The following is a 20,309-nucleotide window of genomic DNA, read 5'->3' as shown; positions in this document are numbered from 1 at the left end:
CTCCTGAAGCTTCATGCCTCAGCTGCAGCCTGCTGAGGGCACAGCCGACACACACACGGAGCCCTCCCCACTGGCCCCAGGCTTCTCCTCCAGGCAAGCTCTCCCTCCCGCCCAGCTTGCTGGGATCCCAACCCAAGGACTTCACAGAAGAGCGAAGCTCCTGGGCTCCCTATAAGCGAGGTTATAGAGACCTGAAATGCTAGACTTAACCTAATTACTCATTTATGTGCTCCCTTTATCCAAAGAGAGTTTAAAAAATGTTTTCACCATGGTCTTTGCTTTCCAACCAAATATCTTTTCTGAGACTGTGGAATCAGCACCCAGACCAGCCCTCTCTCCAGCTGCTTCCCTAATGAGCTAAGTGGAGGGCAGCTGCTCGAGCCCCGGGGCCAACAAAGTTTTGACACTGGAATGATGACAGGGCAAAGAGAACGCTGCAGCTCCTGCAGCAAACAGAAGGGCTGTCAGATACACACGGGACTCAGGACACACTGGTAGCCACTGCAGAGAGAACTGAGCTCTAGGCCAAGGGCTTCCTATGTGAACATAAGCAGACCTCACTCTCCTGGAGTGGTCTTTGAGATGGCTCAGCTTGTCCACTCAGACTCATGAACGTTAGGAGAAATGACTGCCCGAGGCTATTCAACCAGTGGAAGGGCCAAAGTTCCCTGATGCTAAGGCTAATTTTTCCACCTTTTGGACTCTGCTCTTGGAAAGCTTGAAGTCCAGCTGCTTGAGGAGACAGATGTTGATTACAACAGGTTCTGGAGGGAGGAGGACCTGAGAAGAGGGAGTTGACCTTGGACTAGAGAGGCAGGGTGTCTGTGTCAGGGACAGAAAGAGAGAGGCAGGGATAAAGGCAGGCATAGAAAGTCAGAAGGCCTGGAGGCAAAGGGGGCTTGAATCGGGTCTTGTAGACAGTGGTGACTATCTGCACAGGCTGCTACAAGGAACAGGACAGTCACCTGACCAAGGACACGCACAGAGACTGTCAGAGGGCACTGAGGGTCCAGCTGGCAGTGGAGATATGAATTTGTGTCAATAATGGCCCTAATTACATACACAACTGTGACCTCACTGGGATTCTAATAAATACAGCTGTCCAATCCCCACAGTAAACATGCAAATCACAAGATAATCGCCTCCCTCAGTCCATTCTAATTATGAGATAACAGTCATCTTCAAAAATATTATTCCCTTGCCTAACAAGGAAAGAGAGGAAGCAACACTCTGGTCTGCTTGTAAACCCACACTATCAGGAATGTAGAACAGAGTGCAAGGGATTCTGACATCAGAGAGACCAAGGTTTGGGTCCCAACTCTGCCACTGACTAGCTGTGTGACACTGAGCAAGATGGCAGACCCTCAATGACCCTGTTTCCCCGTGTGTGAAATGAAGATAAAACACTACCTACCACACAAAACTCCTGTGAGACTCCAATGCAATATGCTCGGCTCACAGACAGCTGTGGCTGCCCGTCTGCAAAAATGGCCACAGTATAACCACCCCGACCCTTGACTTCAGGGACCTTCCATCAAGAGATGGGGTCTCTCTCCCGTCTTGAATCTGGGTTGGCTTGGGACTTGCTTTTACCAACGAAATGAAGTGGAGGCAACACTGTGCCAGTTCCGACCCTGGGCCTCGGGAGGCCGTGTGCGCCTCGCTCTCTAGGAAGCCGACAGCTGCCAGGTGAGTGATCCCGGCTGCCTGCCAGAGGCAGAGCTGAGCCCTCCTGGCAGCTGACGGCAGACACAGGAGGGACCCCAGCTGAGACCAGGACTCCAGCCTAAACTGCCACTTGCAGAAGCGTGAACTAAATTAACCGTTGTTAGGTCACTAAATACTGGGGTGATGTGTTAGCACTGACTGACTGCTACAGCAGCACTCACAACACGAAGCTATTAGAGTTTCTCTTCGCCAGTAATCCCCCCAGTCCTCAATTCTTCCTTCTCTACTGGATCATTCACATCTGCATTCAATCATGCCATTACTTCTCCCTTTAAAAAAAGCTCTCCCTTGACCCCACTACCCTCAATAACTACCACCTCGTCTTTGCTGTCTTGCAGCAAAACTCCTCAAAGAACCACCCAAGCTCACTGCGTCTAATTCCCCTCTGCCCCTTCGCTTTCACATCCTCTTTCACCTCCAACACCACACTGAAACGTCTTGTCAAGGTCCCCAGTGAACACCATGTTACTAAATCCCGTGGTCAAGTCTCAGTCCTTATGTGATTTGGCTCAAATCAGCATCATCTGTCACCACTGGTCCCTCTGCTCCAACACTTTGTGCACCTGGCTCCTGGGACGCCACAGTCTCCGAGTTTTCTTCCTACCTCACCAGAGGGCCTTTCTGGTCACCTCAACCTCCTGATGCTGGAGTGCCCTGAGGTCAGTCCTTGGCCTCTTCTCTTCTCTAACTCACTTCCTTGGTAATCTCATCCAGTCTCAAAACTCAAAAACTCAAGAAGGCCTAGATTTTCTCTGAAATCCAGATTCTGACACTCACCCTGCCTAACGGCCACCTCCTTTTAGATCTCTAATAGGCATCTCAAACTCAACCTGTGCCAAACACAGCTCCCGATCTCCCCCCTCGCCCCCATCTGCTCCTCTGGCACTCTTCTGTTTTTAACAGACAAAATGCTCAAGCCAAAACACCTCTTTTTCTCTCACACCCGATACTTTACCCCTTAGCAAATCCCACTGGCTCTCCCTTCAAATTCCTTACCATCACCTACAAGGCCCTACGTGATTTGCTTCTCCCTGGCCTCGTGCGTTACCAGTCTCTCCCGGGTCCCTCTGCTCCAGCCATGCTGACCTCACGTCCTCCCGTCGGCTCAGGCCCCCTGCACCAGCTCCCCTTTCTCCTGGAGTGCGCTTGTCCGGAAGGCTCAGCACTTCCGCCCCAATTCCTCACAGCTGAGCACTCTCCCTTTCCTGCCTCTGTAAAACTAACAATCCCTCTCCTATAGGATAGTGCCGCCTTCAATGGTAAAGGAAGACTATTTAAGGCCTTTATATGCAAAGCACCGGGTTCTTCAAACCTTCCATGATCTCCTTTCTTATCACTGTAGTGATGAGAAGTATTTTTATAGATAAAGACCTGAATGGTGTGTGACAGACTACAAACCAGAAGGCTCAGTTTAAGTAACCCCAATTTTTAAAATGAGTCACCTGGAGGGTGGTATTTAAGTCCTTTTTCTGGCTTGAAAATGTGAATATTTTTGGTAACTGATGAGTGACCTGCTTCTGAGTTCCCAAGTAACGATGGCAGAGAGCACCAAACCAAAAAGACCCCATAGGTCAGAGGTTGGCAAACTTGTGCCTGAAGCCTAAATCCCGCCAGCCTCCTGGTTGTTTGTTCAGATTCCTTGTTTATAGCCTGCAAGTGAAGAATGGTTTTCCCATTTTTAAATGGTTTCATTTTAGCTGGTAATGTAAGTACCTACATAATAGTCTTGATTGTGCCTCCTGGCCCTGCAAAGCCTACAATATTCACTATCTGGCTCTTTAAGAAGTGTACCCACCCCTGACACAGATGTGCCATCCTGGGGCCAATTCCTCAGCTGAAGACCACAAAATCCCCAGAAACAGTCACCTGGGTATTTCAGCATGAAGTGACTTCCAAAACCAAGTGCCCTATAAGCAACTGCCAAAAGGTAATTAGATATAAAGTGGCCAGTGGCCACTGCTATTATCTTCCATATCGGTGACACCCTCTATACAGCTGGAAAAGAAACAGCCAAATACGGAAATGTATTTTACGCACGTTCCCAGGGTAAAGCATATCCTAAAACCAATGGCTAGGGATAGATATTGTTCTAAATTTGGAAATATCCGATGACAAAGCGAAGTTTCCTTCCCTTTTCTTACCACACCCAAAACAACACCCTACCTTTCTCATGAGAAAAATTCCTTCACACTTATGGTTTCCATTTCCTACATTTGATCTTTCACTTAACAAAAAAAATGACTAATGGAAGCCCATGATGTATACAGATCTTTTAGTACCACGCCTGGCATATAGGAAGCTATCAGCATTCTTTTAATAGTATACCCAACATATTATTATTGTATTATTATTACATCTGTTATTGTATCACATTGCATACTTTATGTATGGTAGACACAATATATAATGTACTGTAACACAACATATTGAACATGTTATATTCTATAACATGTAAATATATAATATAAATATAAAATATATAATCATATATACAATATGCTGTATTGTTTTATATCATTGTTACACACATTATTATATATCATTGTTATATTACTATCCTAACACAGGGGATACTAAGCCACAAACTAGCTGTGAGACTTCAGACAAGTCACTTCACTTCTTTCTAAGCCTCAATTCTTCACTGGTAAAATTAGGTAATCATTTTAGGTTTTTACCACTCTCTTCCAGCTCAAGACTAACGCCAAAAGCATGCTAAATAACCTTTCCTTTGAAAACTTCTTCTCCTACCCTGAAGCCTATGCATGGTCACACCCAATCACGGCTTGGAACCCCACAATGGACAGGCATGGACATCATCTTCGTTCCTTACATCAACACCTGATGCTCTGCACTTGTTGATTCAGGCCGCCCTCGCAGCAAGGTTTGAAGCAAGCTGTTTAATAGCAGTTATCTATTTTAATAACAACTGGGTTGGTGCCCCATGATGTACAGACATCTGGGGAAAATGGTAACGAATCATCCCTCAACAGAAACAGTAAAGAGGAAGAGTTGGGTCACTAGTCACGCTGGGTCATTAGTCATGCCGCTGAACAGTAAGCATTACACTAACAATGTTAATAACACTTCTGGGCTCACTCTGGCCCTTTCATGTGAGGAAATTAAAGTATTTAATAATCATTGCTCCCTGGGAGACAGAAGACAAAAAGTTGTGATGGTAAATGAGTATCCTTAAATAAAGTCTTGTCATGCCTTTTTTTATGTGAAACTCAGCACTTGAAAGAGACTGAGCCAAGTCCAATGCAAAAGACCATGGGAAAATAGAATTTTGAAACAAAAATAGATTCTCGGCCCTAAGAATGGTTTTTGAACTTCCCATTCCCTTCTCTGAGCCCCATGCCTATAGGTAACTCATCACGATGGCACTAGTAAATACAGTTTAAGTTTCACAAGAAAAGCAATTTCAAAATGGTAATGCTCAACACTGACGTGCTTGTGGCTCACTGATAAATTTATGCATCACTCAGGAAAATGTTAACAGATACATCCCTTTTGGAAAACAACATGGCAATAGTCCACGGCAGGTTCCTGGACTGGGAACTTATCCTAAGGAAATCATCCAGCAAATCACAAATATATATGAATACAGCTACTTATTGTTACCTTACCTGTAACAGCAAAAAGGGGAAATAATTTCAATATCCAGCAGCAGGTGAATGACTTAATAAGTTATGGGACAGCAACATGATAGAATGTCGCAGTCATTACAGTAGCTCTGAAGACCACATGTGAAAAATATGCATGCGTGTGCAGCAGCTCTGGAAAACATTAACAGTAACAGCTAATTCTTCTGCTCACTCACTAGGTTTTAGGCCCTTTAGATCTAGTCACTCAATATGCATTTTCTTCTTCGCATTTTGCCAATTTTTTTCCAATTTCTTCTTTAATAACAACATCTTTTCGACTAAAATAAAATGAAATTTCTCTGTACTTAGCCTAAAAGTAACAACACTAATAAACACTTACTGGACGTATACTACGTGCCAGGTACTGTTCTTTACATGTATAAACCCCTTGACCCTCACACCTCCCCATGAGGTAGGTACTATCTACAAGTGAGAAAACTGAGGTCCAGAAGTTAAGTAACTCGCCAACCATCAGCCAGCTAGAAGTAGGGAAGCAAGGAGTCAACCGTGGCATCTGGGCTCCAGTGTACAGGCTCTTAACCACTATGTAATTATGAAAAAACATTTCAGCATTACTCAGGATGGGAAAATGGACTGTCCTGCTTAGTTCAATATTCTAGTTAACTAGGAATAGCTCAACTATGTCTGGTCCTGCAGTAACTATTTTCAAAGAAATTCAACACCATAAAAACGCCCCTGTGACCATGCTGTTCAGCAGAACTGATGCTTTCTGCAGGTACTGAACACCAGGGGAGCTTGCAGATGTGAACAGCAGTGATGAGTGCTGATGGTCACTGATTCACAGCCCACAAGGCACCTCTGAGATCATCTGGCATGGGATCCCTTCAACTGAGGGAAGCAAATGGGTAGAATTAGCCAAACTCACACTGCTGGGTGGGACTGGGACAGATCCAAGCCCATGATCCACGCCCGCGGACCTGGTAGAACCCGGGTTCTTTCTTTCTGTTATGCAACATGCGATAACAAGAATGACTATGGTTCATTAGGTGCTTGTGTGCGCTAAGGGCTATAACCCCTTCGCGTCAATTATTCAATTTTGCGCCACAGTCCTCCGAGGTAGGCATTATTATTAATCTCACGTGGAGACTAGGAAACAGGCTTGGAAACGTGGAGTCGTGTGGCTCGCCTCACTCAGCTAGAAGGCCCTGATTCAGGTGACCGGAGTGCAGCACCCAGCCCTCGCACATTCTGGAGCACTGCAGCCCCAAAGCAATGGAATAAGACCACACAGTGAGTGCATGGGGGTAGGTAGGCCGGCTCCAGCTCTGGCCAGAAAAGCCATCAATATTAATTATCTGGCACACAGGCATCCAGCGGCCCCAGATGCTTCTTGACTACCTAGCTAGGTACAAGCTTGTAGAGGCAAGTCTAAGCGCCCTTGCTGACTGGAATCCAAACAATTATAAATCTGCCCCCACAGCACAGGAACCAGAGAGCATGTGGAATTTATGCAAATCCTTGAGTCCCCACTCCCGCCCAGCCAGGCAATCTCCTTCCCAGCCTTGCTAAGCCCATAGTCAGCCCAGGCCTGGGAAAGACACTTCAGCCTCAGCTCTTCCACCGAGGGTGTTAATTTCATTTGCTCACACCCAACTGTGCACAAACATGCAAATCATTAACATTTCCATTTACCAGGCCGGTATGGCCTTGAGCTGCTGGGATTTCTGAAGGAGATAACAATTCTATTTGCAACTACGGCTGCAATTTTTAATTCCCAAGGAAACTTCTGCCCGTGTTATATTCCCAAAAGCCAAAATGACCACTGTAAGCAACCCTTCAAGTTATTCATGAAAAAAAAAAAAAAGACCAGAAGAAACAAAGAACTCTTCTGAGAGCACTGGACGGGATAGTAGGTATATTTCAGAGCAGTTCGATTTAGCTATAAAATGAAGGTTTCCCCAGATGCCTGGGTCAATGAATCAATAACGAAATGCTGACTGTGATTTAAGTGCCTTTTGTGAAGCAATCTTTTGCAGTGTGAACAATCATCAATGAATTTACTTAGTCTTCGTAAATTCAGAACTGCTGTGGGATGGAGGAGGGTGTACCTGTTTTCATCCCCCGACGCCTCTACTCTGGGCAGAGAAAGGCAAAGAAGGAACGTTGCCACCACACGCCCGCCAGCACTGGTAGACACCATTTACTGAGCACCTACCGTGCACCAGGAACCACGCTGCACCCTTCGTACCTCACGTATACCCGCGGCAGCACTGGAGGCCAGGCAGCACTCAGTTTGGTTACCGAGTGCACTCACGGAGGGCACCAAGTGCCATACGCTGTGCTAGTATGGAGGACAGAACAATGATCCCAAGAGACAGCCCTCAGGTTTCTGGTCAGGTACTGTAGTAAACAGACCTCCCCTTCCTCCGCCGGCCCTCCACCGGCCCATCCCTGTGGTGAGGGCTGTAATGCAGTCATTGGAAGGCCACTGGAGGTAAGGACAGTGGGGAAACGATTTGGGATTACAAAATTCACTTGTTCAGGGTCAGACAGAAAGTCAGACGCAGCAGAGCTCTGGCTGGCTGGACCACTCGGGATCACAGGAAGCCACTGCCTTATCCTACCTCCCATCCTATTTTTTTGGACAGGGCCTGCTAGAACTCACTATGGTAATGCAAATGACTTAAATTTATCAACCACTGCAAGCATTCATTATTGTAAAAACCAAAAAGGCAGTACCGTTTCTTTCTTATGTTTTGGGTTCTGAGAGCTATAAGGAAAACTAGAACTATAAGAGTCAGAGAGTATATAATGTTGGTCCCTTCAAAGGGTGCACGTCCCACACTGTTTAAAATCATTAGAGAGACATTTCTCTACTAGGTGTAAAATGCTCTTTAGGGTGACAGCAAGCAGAAGTGAGATTCATGTTTCTCAAACTAGTATTCTGTCACCTCAGTTTTTTAACTTTCCAGGTCTACAACATGGAAACAGAAACATAAATGATCCAAAAGGCAGATAATGATTTCCTTTAAATGTCCCTTCAGAATTTATTCTGCATTTGACCTTCCTAATCACGACTGTCTGGCTCTGGTTAAAGTCTGCCATCGCAGGTCAACACACAGACCGGACAGAAGTCAGGGGCAGGCTGGGCAGTTCCAGCTGCCTGCAGCAAATGCACACAAGGACGTGCCCCAGTTTCACTTGCCCCTAAAGCAGACACAGATACCACACTGCTTGCTCTAGAGCCTGGTGCCATCAGTCATCCACTGAGCTTGGACTTTGAAAAATGCACTCAGATCAGGGTCAGGGTGGTGGCTGGGATCCACTAAATCAGCGGTCCCCAACCTTTTTGGCACCAGGGACCAGTTTCGCGGAAGACAATTTTTCCACAGACCGGGGCGGGGGGTGAGGGGGGATGGTTGAGGCAGTAATGTGAGCGATGGGGAGCGGCAGATGAAGCTTCAACCGCCTACCACTCACCTCCTGCTGTGCGGCCCGGTTCCTAACAGGCCGAGGACCGACACTGGTCCGTGGCCCAGGGGCTGGGGATCCCTGCACTAAATCATTCCTAACCATTGTTCCAAAATCCCAGTTCCAAAATATAAACAACTTTAAAGACAAAGACAAACAGACAAACTGTGAAGAATAAATAAACACACCATTGTTATCGTGGATCCTTGGACTGGAGAACAAACTGCGGGTCCAGGGTCTACGCTGCTCAAACCAACAAATCCTACACTGGCAGAGACACAGCCCTGGTAAACGGGATCTGTGAAGACTTAGAAATCAGTGGCAATTAACTGCTCTTCTCTTTATCCCCAGTTCACTGTGGATCCTGAAATCCCTACTATCAACTCCTCTCGTTTAAATTTCTGAACACAACTAAACAACACAACAAAACACAAAAGCTTTAAATTTTGTCTGTAAGCCCAGCTGCTTCCTATGGAAGTATTAAGTTTTAACTCACACGTTTTTCTAAGGAAAACCAGAGACAACTTAAAAGTAAGTAAAATATTAAATTCCTGTTATAAAAGTGATTTGAGTTATTGGATCAATGCCAATTTTCTTCTTGGTGGTTGGAGATACCAGGCCACATGGCACTGAAAGAGTGTTACATCCTGACCCACCAGTAAATACCCATGTCTGCTGAGATTCATTCTTCTGAAGGACAAGGTACTATGATGTAAGCAGCAACTGCTTTTTTTTTTTTTTAATGTTTTTCTCCCCCAAATGAGTAAAGTACATTAAAGAAAATATAACAAACCTCATATATGCATTACCTGGATTCTAACAGTTGTTAAAACGATCCTGTTTTTCTTATCTGTATGTATGTGTTCATTCAGTCACCTGAACCATTTTAGAGTAAAATTATGGCCAGCATAACCCTTTAGCTCTGAACACTTCAGCATGACAACCCCAAAAAGGACATTCTCCTACATGACTCATTACCATCATCACACGTAATAACATAAGCAACAGTTCCCAAATATCATCTACCACGCAGTTCATACTCAAATTTCCTGAACTGTCCCCCAAATGTCTTTTATTACTGTTTTGTTCACACCAGGATTTGATCAAGGACCAGTAAGGAGTACCTTTTTCAAAGTAACTTGTTGGACAAAGAATGAATGACTGATGGAAAGTCAGAGGGGCTGGAACCGAACAGTAAATTAGCATCCGACCTACTTTTCCCTATTAAGAAGGAAAAAAAATTATATATAATCTGACCACAAAAGACAACTATTATTAACATTTCCATGCATTTTCTTCCAGTTTATTTTTTCTGTTCATAAACACACACCCGTACATACGCTTGTGCTCAAACTGTCTTGCTACAGGTCAGGTGCTATCTCCACTCTTTTTGGCAAGTGGAGATAAAAGAGCCAATACCTGGGGCTTCCCTGGTGGCGCAGTGGTTAAGAATCCGCCTGCCAATGCAGGGGACATGGGTTCAAGCCCTGGTCCGGGAAGATCCCACATGCCGCGGAGCAGCTAAGCCCGTGTGCCACAACTACTGAGCCTGCGCTCTAGAGCCTGTGAGCCACAACTACTGAGCCCATGTGCCACAACTACTGAAACGTGCGCGCCTAGAGCCTGTGCTCCGCAACAAGAGAAGCCACCACCATGAGAAGCCCGCGCACTGCAACAAAGACCCCAACGCAGCAAATAAATACATACATAAATAAATTTATTAAAAAAAAAAAAAAAGAGCCGATACCTGATGAAGTCCTGTGGGCACCATCTTTGGTATTTTGGTGCCTGCCGGGTCTGCGAACTGCTGGTCTGCTAGGTTAGTACCAGTGAAAAGGGCAGCCGAGTACACTGGGAGACCCAAAGGCCCTGGGGCTGCTGAAGGGTCCTCCAGTTCCAGGCACACCACAGCGCACCGCCGTGTGGCCCCTCTGGCTTCCTCCTCCTCAACGCTGATGCTAACACAAGCCTGAGTGACACTGAGTAGGTTTTAACAGGTGTTGCTGTCCCGTGTCACAGACATCTAGGATGGATAAATATGAGACTTGTTTTTTTTTTAATAGAAGGTACTTTGAACTCTTTGGAAGAAAGGCGCTATATATTTGAAAGCTATTAATAACATTCTCTAAACCAAACTGTCACAAAAGATTCAAACTCCTGGATATCAAAATTTTTACTTGGGATATTTTTTAAAGCTGAAAATTTTCAACCAACGGACGTGTGCTGTACTAAATAAAAATCTCAAACTGAACTAAGTTCTCAGCCAAGCCAGGCCATCACATTGAGATGCAAATCGTTTTATTCCTTAGGAGAACTGCCTGTTAATTTTCTTTAAAATATGCTGAACTGCAAGCATTTTCTGATGAAAGGTATTTCCCCAAGCAGTTTCAGCTCTGGTTTTAAACCAAAGTTTCCCAACAGAAGGCTGCCTCCTTCCCTCTTCCTGGAGATGAAGCGTAGGGCCTTCTTACCTTGTTTCCAGGGGCACAGATGGCTTCGTTTCAGGGGCTTCTGTTTTTCAATAGCATTTCCCATTCTAAAGCCAGAGGATCACAGGGCCCTTCCAAGCCCAGGTGTCTTTGTTGAACAGCGAATACGGACCAAGTCACTAGCTGGAAGGGGATTCATCTCTCAGACATCCCAATCACCCAGCAGCGAGCCCTGGCAAACCCTCACAAGAAAAACCTGAACTCTACTCTGGAAGGTCCTTGCCTCTGCCTTTCAAACTCCCTTCACTCCCAGGAAGGAAATCAGAATAAAAGGCTTGTTATCGCCCTGGCGGTGGGTCTCGGTACCGTCTATACTAGGAAGCTCTTCCTCCGCCCTCCTTTGACACTCTGTTACTCACTGGCACAGCAGCCTCAGATTAATTTCCAAACACTTTGGACACTGCTTTTCTTTGGGGGGAGGAGTGGGAAATGAGATGATCAAAAAGCTGAAAGTTAAAAATAGACCAATTTGGGGGTGTGCCCAAATTTTCACACTTTTTAAGGTTCTGGCCCTCAGACCAGTGTGCATCAGGTGACAAGTTCCATCAGAGAGAAAACAAGCTGACTTCATTAATCCTGTGTTTCCAAGGGAAAAACAAACAAACATCAAAATGCAAGCTGCACTTTAGTTTCCAAAGAAGAAAAGGCCTCAGAGGACAAGGAGCTAGGAGTTTGTAACCTCAAGCTCCAATCTTACACTCTATTTTGGAATTAATTTTTCTGGAGAAAATGTGGCACCACCTAAATTCTGAACAACAGGTTTCCTGGAAGAAAGAAGGGCATGAAATCATATGCTTTTTGGTAAAAACAAAGAAAATGGCAAGGTACGTGGAAAGATTTCATTGATTTAGATACCAGAGTTTGAGGGTAGAAAAGCTCTTAAAGAATCCCTGGAGCACATGCAGTGGGTGAGACCGGCTGCAGGACCAGCCACCTGGGTTCAAATTCTGCCTCTGCCAACAGAGCACAGCCGTCTCAGTTTCCTTATCTGTTAATTGGGCATAATGCCAGTAGTGCCACCTCCCTGGCTGTAATCGTTAGGGGAAACACTGACTGAAACCGCCCACCCTGGCCAGGCAAAGACAGTAACAATGTGCATAAGATATTTTACCACAGGAGATCCTGGTAAGGAACAGGGAACTAACAAGCTACAACCAACCAGAAGAATAGGGGAAAGGTCAAAAGGAGAGAGGAGACGCCAGTCCACACGTCCTACCAACCTCCCAGAATCCTCCTCGCTGGAATCCATCTTGGCTGAGCGGTTGCGCGTGCCACCAGAAAGGACCCTCAGTCAGAATGATTGGTCAGAGACAACCCCGAAACTCACCCCATCACCATAAACCCCGAGACTGCGAGCCACGTGGCAGAGCAGTCTTCCTGGGCTCCCTTACCCTGCTGCTCTCCGCCCCGGGCACCCCTTCCGAATAAAGTCTCTTGCTTTGTCAGCACATGTGTCTCCTCGGACAGTTCATTTCCGAGTGTTAGACAAGAGCCCACTCTCGGGCCCTGGAAGGGGTCCCCCTTCCTGCAACATAATGAGGATCAAATAAAAGGGACACTTAGGAATCCCTTGGTAAATCGTTATCACCAACACTGTTATACTCTTTGACTGTGAAACTGTATTAGCTCAGATGGCCGATATCTGGCTTCAGGCAATTTAGCCAAAGGCACATAATCACAGTGAATTTCGTTCTATTGGGGTTGGAGGGTACAAGGTGGGAGCCAGAGTAAAATTTAAAGACAATAGTCCAAAAAAGACCCACAGAACCGAAGAAATGGAGTTGGAGAGGCACTAAATGCACTAGTGCTCCAGCTGTTCAGTGTGCTCTGTTACCACTCCCAGGGCCATGGCCAGCGTGCCGCACCAGCCACTGCCCATTCTGAGGGAAACACAAATAATCCTGCCAATGTGTGCAAAATGAATGAAGCCAAATCCAAATCTCTACAAGATCTTAAGGTTTCCTATTTTGATCTACCAATACAGAAATCATTTTTACAAAATCACAGCCTGAGATTCCAAACTTCTTAAAGCAAATAGCACGTGTCCGTTTCACTCCTCCAATGACAGGCAGGAAAGAGAGCAAATGCTTCAGTGAAGGCCACGGCCAACCCCGCTTCCCTCACACTGTACGCTGAACTCACTTTCCAATCAAACTGCACCACAAACCGGAAAAGAGCAAAGGCCTGCACCCCAACCGCGCCAGAGGGGGCCGCTGAAACCTAAGAGCTGGTAAAAGATCCAGTTCAAATTCAGCACCCACCCCAACTCATCAACAACCACCCCACCCTTTCGATACACTCTGAAGAGACTTCAGTTTCTTTCCAAAAACCGTAACAATTTTCCTTAGGCAAGTTTTCAATGCCAGATATTATATCTGACCTCATTTCTTCCAGAAGACATTTAGTTCAAAATATCTACAAAAGCATAATAGATCAAAAAGGCTCTACTTTTGAACCTGCATCTTAATGTCTCTTTTCACCTAAAGAAAGTTTTAACTTGTCAAATGCTCTACACACGATGCCGCCCAGCACCAGCAGAATACCCACGCACAGTAGGTGCTTAATAATTTTTGAACAAATGGGCAGACAGATGAAGGAATAAACAAATGGATGAACAAATGAAGGCTCCCCGCCCCCCCGCAAACACACCGTACAATGTGTTAACCGGAGTTCCTTTTTTTTTAATACATTTATTTATTTTTTATTTTTATTTTATTTTTGGCTGCGTTGGGTCCTCGTTGCTGTGCGTGGGCTTTCTCTAGTTGCGGCGAGCGGGGGCTACTCTTCACTGTGGTGCGCAGGCTTCTCATCGTGGTGGCTTCTCTTGTTGCAGAGCACCGGGTCTAGGCGCGCGGGCTCAGTAGTTGTGGCTCGTGGGCTCTAGAGTGCAGGCTCAGTAGTTGTGGCGCACGGGCTTAGTTGCTCCGCGGCATGTGGGATCTTCCCGGACCAGGGCTCAAACCCGTGTCCCCTGCATTGGCAGACGGATTCTTAACCACTTTGCCACCAGGGAAGCCCAACCGGAGTTTCTAATCCATAAATGAACTCTCCTTCCTGCAAGCGCCAGGGTCGTGGGCCCACCAGAGCACTGTTTCATCCACTTTCCCCACCCCTCAGCTCAGGCAAAGTCCCCAACTTGGAGTTTCATCCGTATCTTTTTTATCCCCACTAGTCTGTAAAGCCTTTGAAGTCAGGCACTGGGTTTGGGTCAGTTCCCATGTGCCTGCGCGCGCACAGGACAACAGGTCACCAGGGAAACCTGGGCTCGAGGCCGACGCTGCCATTTCTCAGCTAGGGGCTGCCACATTCTAACAGCTAATTTTCTGATGAACCTTCCAAACAAACTAGAAAATTCCTTGAGAGCAGCTCTTAAGTGAGGACCCTGTGGTTCAACTGCTTCTCGGGTAACCACGGCCTCCCAAAATGATTCCGTGTGAACTGGATGGGGGCTGGGGGGGTTGGGGAAGATAAATCGAATAGCCTGTTCTTAAGAATTCCTCCCTAATTCTCATCTCAGAAAGAATGTCTCCCACAGTCGTCCCCAAGGGTGAATATGCTCACCATCCAAGATGGGCAAGTGACCCATCCCGTCCACACCTTAGGGAGACAACATGGGACTCAAACAGATGAGACGAATCACAAGTGAAAGGCCACCGGAAGTGGAAAACTCACTGCACGGCCAGTATCACGTGTCTCCACGTCCTGCGCAAATCCTCCAAGGGTGCTGTGGGTGCATGGACTGCTTCCAATCAGACCGTGTTTGACGGCGTGTTACCAAGTTACTCCTGAGGTATTACTACCGCAAGCCCCAAATCATGGACTCACAGAAGGGTAGGGCCTAAGGACACAGACTGACAAAATCATCTCCTCCTAAGAGCTTGGGGCAGGGCAGGGCAGGGGTCAAGGTTACACACTTAGTGAGAGAGCCAGATCCAGCCCAAGAATTTTAATTCTTAGCCGGGAAACCTGCTACCTCTTCCTCCTGACCAGAGGGACGAGGTAGGGGAGGAGTGGAAAGTGCTGGCTCTGGAGGAGAGCTGACCCGGTTTGAATCTTTATGTGGGCACTTCCCATCAGGGTGACTTTGAGATAGGAACTTCACCTCCCTGGACCTGATTTTTTCACCTCTGTAAAATATGTACTAAAATGCTGCCTACTTCATAGGGCAGTCTAAAGCTTAAATATGATGTTTTAAAGGTGCTTGGCACACTTAAAGAATAGTTACCATTGCTGTTTTTTTTCTTTTTAATTTCATTATCTATGAACATCCAGCTTTAGAGACAATACATTCAAGAAAAATTATTTACCGTCACAGAGATTTTTTTGTTTTCTTAAATATCCCAGTAAGATCCATTGCAATATTCTGGTAAATAACTCATTCCCTTAGCACAAATAAAATAAAATTTCACTTCCAAACACTTGTATCATCAGAATACTTTTTTGATTATGGAATGCAAGCGACATAAACCAGGGAGGTAACACTGTGGTTACTGAAGTTTGAAACATTTTATGGAGTCCTGTCCTCAATGCAAGATGCAACTGGATTCAAAAGAAACCTGCGTCAGGGAGTCCTGCAAGGCGCCGCTCACTGCTCAGAAGGGAAAGGCCAGTGATCGCTGTAATGTGCACCTTCACCACCTCCTCCCCACCCCGGCCCCCAGGTGTGCGGGCGGGAGATGGAAGCTGGGCTCTGGAGCCGGTGCCCAGTAGCTGACTTGAAGCTTTGTGCATGGAATTTGTCTGTTGGGAGGAAAGTCTGATGTTGGTCACTTCCCCTCCAGAGAAAAATACAACAATACAAGGAAGCACCAAGCACTGTGGGAATGTTCCAAAGTGGGAGTTCCAGCTCAGTCCAGAGTATAAACAAAGGGGAATGACCAGCCTGGAGGTCAGGCCAGCAGAGCACTGAGGCAAAAAGTCTGGGAGCCAGTCTTCTGGGTGCCCTAGTCCCTGCTTTGAAGTGACATTCCTGCCCAGCGCTGCGGAAATCACTGAAGGAGAATGCACATCTCGAGTAGTGCATCACAGGAAACAGAGACCGGGGTTCTCTTACGACACACTTGCACACACACAGATCAGTCTCAGAATGTCATGGCCTGAGTGGCCTCAGATTCATCCGACAAATGCCGACGTGGAGTTCAGGGAGAATCAGACAACATGAGCAAAGAATCACTTAGTTACCACTGTAATCAGTGCTGAGAAGTTCCGGGAGGGGAAACATGTCTAGCAGGGCAACCTAATCTAATCTGGGAGGTCAGGGAAGGGTGAGACTCAAAGGATGAGCAGGAGCTGACCAAGCAAATGGGTGAAAAGCATTCTGGGCAGGAGCAACACGTGCAAAGGCCCTGTGCAGCTGGAGGTATGAGAACGGGGGGAGGTGGATGGGGGTCAGATAAAGCAGAGCCTTAGAGGTCCAGGTTTCATCTCATGGGCTTCAGGAGGTGCCTAAAGTGTTGACCAAATCACGTGTGTTCATTTTTCTGGGAAGAGAAGTCCATGGCTTTCATTAAAGTCTCAAAGAGTTCCAAAAGGTTAAGATCCACAGAGCTAGTCCAACCTTCTCATTCCAAAACAAGGAAACTGAGGTTTCTCACTTTGAGGGAAAGACATTTCCCCACGGTTTCACAGACAGCCAGAGAACCCTAATCACTGGATCCCAGTCTGGTGTTCTTCCACAGCTAGCCGGCTGCCTTACTTCTGGCAGGGGTGTGTCAACAACAACAAAGTGCTAATCCTCACTGAATACTGATACTGTATCCCACACAAGGCTACTCTGTTTCTGTCCAGGCAGCCCCAGAACTGACACTCTACAGAATGAACTGTAAAGTCGGCCAGTCCATCTTTCTTGGGGTGTGACCTAACCTGCAAAATACAGGGGGCAGAACCTCCAATTCCAAGGCACCCCCATGAGAAAGCTTCTGGGTTTTCAGGGACCCTGGCAGATGATGCTGGTTCACTAAAGGAAGGGCAATTAAGGCAGAGTCCTCGCTGCTAAATCAGCATCCAGACTTTAAAGAAGCTGCTTATTTGTTGTTCTTTCTAAAGTCAGGACTGGGGATTTCCCTGGTGGCACAGCGGTTAAGAATCCACCTGCCAATGCAGGCGACACAGGTTCGAGCTCTGGTCCGGGAGGGTTCCACATGCCACAGAGAAACTAAGCCCGTGCGCCACAACTACTGAGCCTGTGCTCTGGAGCCCGCGAGCCGCAACTATTGAAGCCCACGCGCCTAGAGCCCGTGCTCCGCAACAAAAGAAGCCACCGCAATGAGACGCCCGCTCACCGCAATGAAGAGTAGCCCCCGCTCATGGCAACTAGAGAAAGCCCGTGCGCAGCAACGAAGACCCAACGCAGCCATACATACATACATACATACATAAAGTCAGGACTGGGCCAGGAACTAGCCTGCAGGACATGAAAGGGAGAAAGCCCACACCCTCAACTTTATTAATTCCACCTGGAATTGAGAGAAAGGAACTTTTTTTTTAAGTGAACAAAAATAGTAATTTTCTCCTCTGCCATTTATTTCATACTGTTTGGAATACTCGGGGAAAAATCTAAATATGTGTGGAGAACATTTCTTAAGCTCTTGATGCTTCTTGGAATAACCAAAGGAGGAAGTCAAGTGCCCAGACGGCCATTTGAGGCCTTTGGGAGTCCAGCCCCTGAACTACCTTTCCCACCTCCATCTCCCACATCCCCCCTCAGGGGCCTTTACTTTGGCTAAAGACTCAATACCCTGTGTGAACCTGCTCCTGCCTGCACTGAATCCCACCTCCTTCCTCCCCAGCAAAGCAGATGAAACCTAAGAGTCAACACCCAGCAGACTCTCAATGGGCAACCATCAAGGGGAAGCACATTCTCTGCTTTGCCTGGAACATGGCGGGGTCAGAAGAGGCAACGCCCTCACTGGGGACAGGCCCCCATCACCTTCCGCTAGCCCACTAAGCCCCCAGGGTCTGTGGCCTCCTGCCCTTTACAGCACCCGACTTGCAGACGCGGTCCTCCACATGGACTAAGCGGCCTCTATTTGGGGCGGGGCCGGCGTGGGAGTCACAGCAGTGCCCTCGAGTTAACGCTCTCCAGGCTTTTAAAGCCACACAACCTTCTCCACTACGAAGCTGAGCCCACACCCAAAGTGTGCTTTTATCCACTCATTCAACAAGAATTTGTGAGCTTCACCTGTGTGCCTTCTGAGCTCTGGTGAAACAGCAGCTGACAAGGAGCTTACCTCCTAATGAGAGAGAAAGATCATAAAAAAGAAGCAAATAAGCACTATATTAAAAAAAAAAAAAGCAAAGGCAGGGTTAGGGGACAGTGAGGGGATAATGTGATGGGAGTACTACTTTGGACCCCCGTGGCTAGAGGGGGCCGCTCGGGGGTGACACATGAACTGAGAGCCGAAAGGAGTTAGGGAGCAAACGCACCCAGAAGGGCAGCTCACGTTTCCCGAGACTCAGGACCTAAGTGCTTCCTGTGCGTGAACTCATAAGGACCCCACCATTGGCTCCATTTTCTCCATGAGGAAGATTTTTAAGAGGAAGAGGCGTGAGCGACCTTCCCAAGGTCACATAACCAGCAAGTGGCTTCTGACCACAGGCTCTCGGCAGCCATTAACCCCAATGCCTGGGGGGATGAACAGGCAGAGGGAAGAGCAAGTGCAGGTTCTGAGGCAGGAGTAGGCTTGGTATCTTCCAAGAACACTCGAAGGAAAAGCTCAAAAACCCGAGCGGCTGGGACAGAGCAGCAAGGGACAGTGGTACGAGCGAGCCAGGCGCCAGAGTACAGGGTGCCACACGCAGGCCGTGGTAAGGACTTTGGGTTTTATTCACAGTGTAAAGGGAAGCCACGGGACAATCCTGATCAGGCCTGATTTCATCTAATTTACGCTCTGGCTGTTGAATGAAGGAAGGAAGACTAGAGAGCTGTGAGGCAAAGTGGGAACCAAGAGGCCAGTTAGGAGGGCACCACGGCAGTACAGGGAGAGACGGCGGTGGCCTGGAGCCTGAGTCAGCAGAGCAGCTGGCAAGAGGGACCGGAGGCAGGATATATTTGAAGTAAGCCCAAGAGGACCTGCTGATGGATCAGATACGGGCTACGAGAGAGGAGTCGGGGAGGACTCCAAGATTTCTGAGCCTGAACAACTAGGTCAAAAATGGCATTATTTACCGTCATGGGCACCCAGGGAGGAGCCAGTTGGGCAGGAGGTTAGGTGGTGAACCAAGAGCCCTGGTTTAGGCACATCAAGTCTGACGTTTACAAGACATCCGAGTGGAGATGTTAAGTGGGCAGTCTGCAGTTCAGGGAAGAGATGGGGTCTGGACACATACACTTGGGAATGACCAGTATTTAGATGGCATTTAGACATGGGACTAGATTGCCTAGGAAGAGACTGGAGGACTCAGCCCTAGGATATTCCAAAATTGAGAGTCTGGAAGAGCAGAGGATACAGAAAAGGAGGGCTGAGATGGACGTGTCTACGTGCTACCAGAACACTTACACGTTAAGACAATTCAGAAGAAGCTTGTAAACATTGACCATGATGTTTTTAAAGTACTGACTTTAAACATAATTTAAATTTTAGAGTTTGGTTCTCGAGTCCTAGATACTAGTTTTAAATTGTCTTGCTAATCATGACGACTAATATATCAAACCAATGAATCAGCTGATATCCCAAGGAAAAATATACATTTAGTGTGGTATTCATCAAAGAGTTTTCTTCACGGCTGCCAATCTCCTGGCCATCCTCTTGTCAGAGCTAATTAGACTGCTGTTCTTTACCTCACAAAGCTGCTGACAAAAGCAGGTACTGGGAGGAGAGCAACTGTGAACATCGTCCTTCTCTTGCTGTTCACCTGTGCGTGTATTATTAGAATCTTCTTCAATCTGTGGTGCCTTTGCCACTTATCCATTTAAAAAGGGTTTGTTTCAGTCCCGGGCAATGGTTCAATCCAGCTCTTCCGCATGCCAACTGGGCAAGTCATATAAACCTCAGTTTTCTCGTCTGTAAAATGAAGC

General features: G+C 46.9%; 1 protein-coding gene across 12 annotated transcripts in view; it reads right to left on the bottom strand.

Moving 5' to 3' along the window:
• RAPGEF1 (Rap guanine nucleotide exchange factor 1) overlaps positions 1 to 20,309 on the bottom strand; it is a 139,295-nt gene that overhangs the window by 102,485 nt on the left and 16,501 nt on the right. For 2 of the 12 annotated variants that reach the window (XM_082468097.1, XM_082468107.1), the window contains exon 1: positions 11,276 to 11,658. The exons of 6 other annotated variants lie outside the window; for them this stretch is intronic. In XM_082468097.1, coding sequence (XP_082324223.1) covers positions 11,276 to 11,339 — 64 coding nt within the window. In that variant the 5' untranslated portion in view covers positions 11,340 to 11,658. Of the gene's footprint in view, positions 1 to 10,551; positions 10,828 to 11,275; positions 11,666 to 20,309 lie in introns of those variants that run through there. 4 more of the 12 variants (XM_082468105.1, XM_082468103.1, XM_082468096.1 and 1 more) reach the window with 4 other exon arrangements.

This window comes from Balaenoptera physalus (assembly GCF_965194825.1).
Source record: "Balaenoptera physalus genome assembly, chromosome: 7".
NCBI lineage: Eukaryota > Metazoa > Chordata > Mammalia > Artiodactyla > Balaenopteridae > Balaenoptera > Balaenoptera physalus.
Note: the sequence above shows the minus strand (reverse complement) of the source record. Positions and strands in the feature narration are given on the sequence as shown.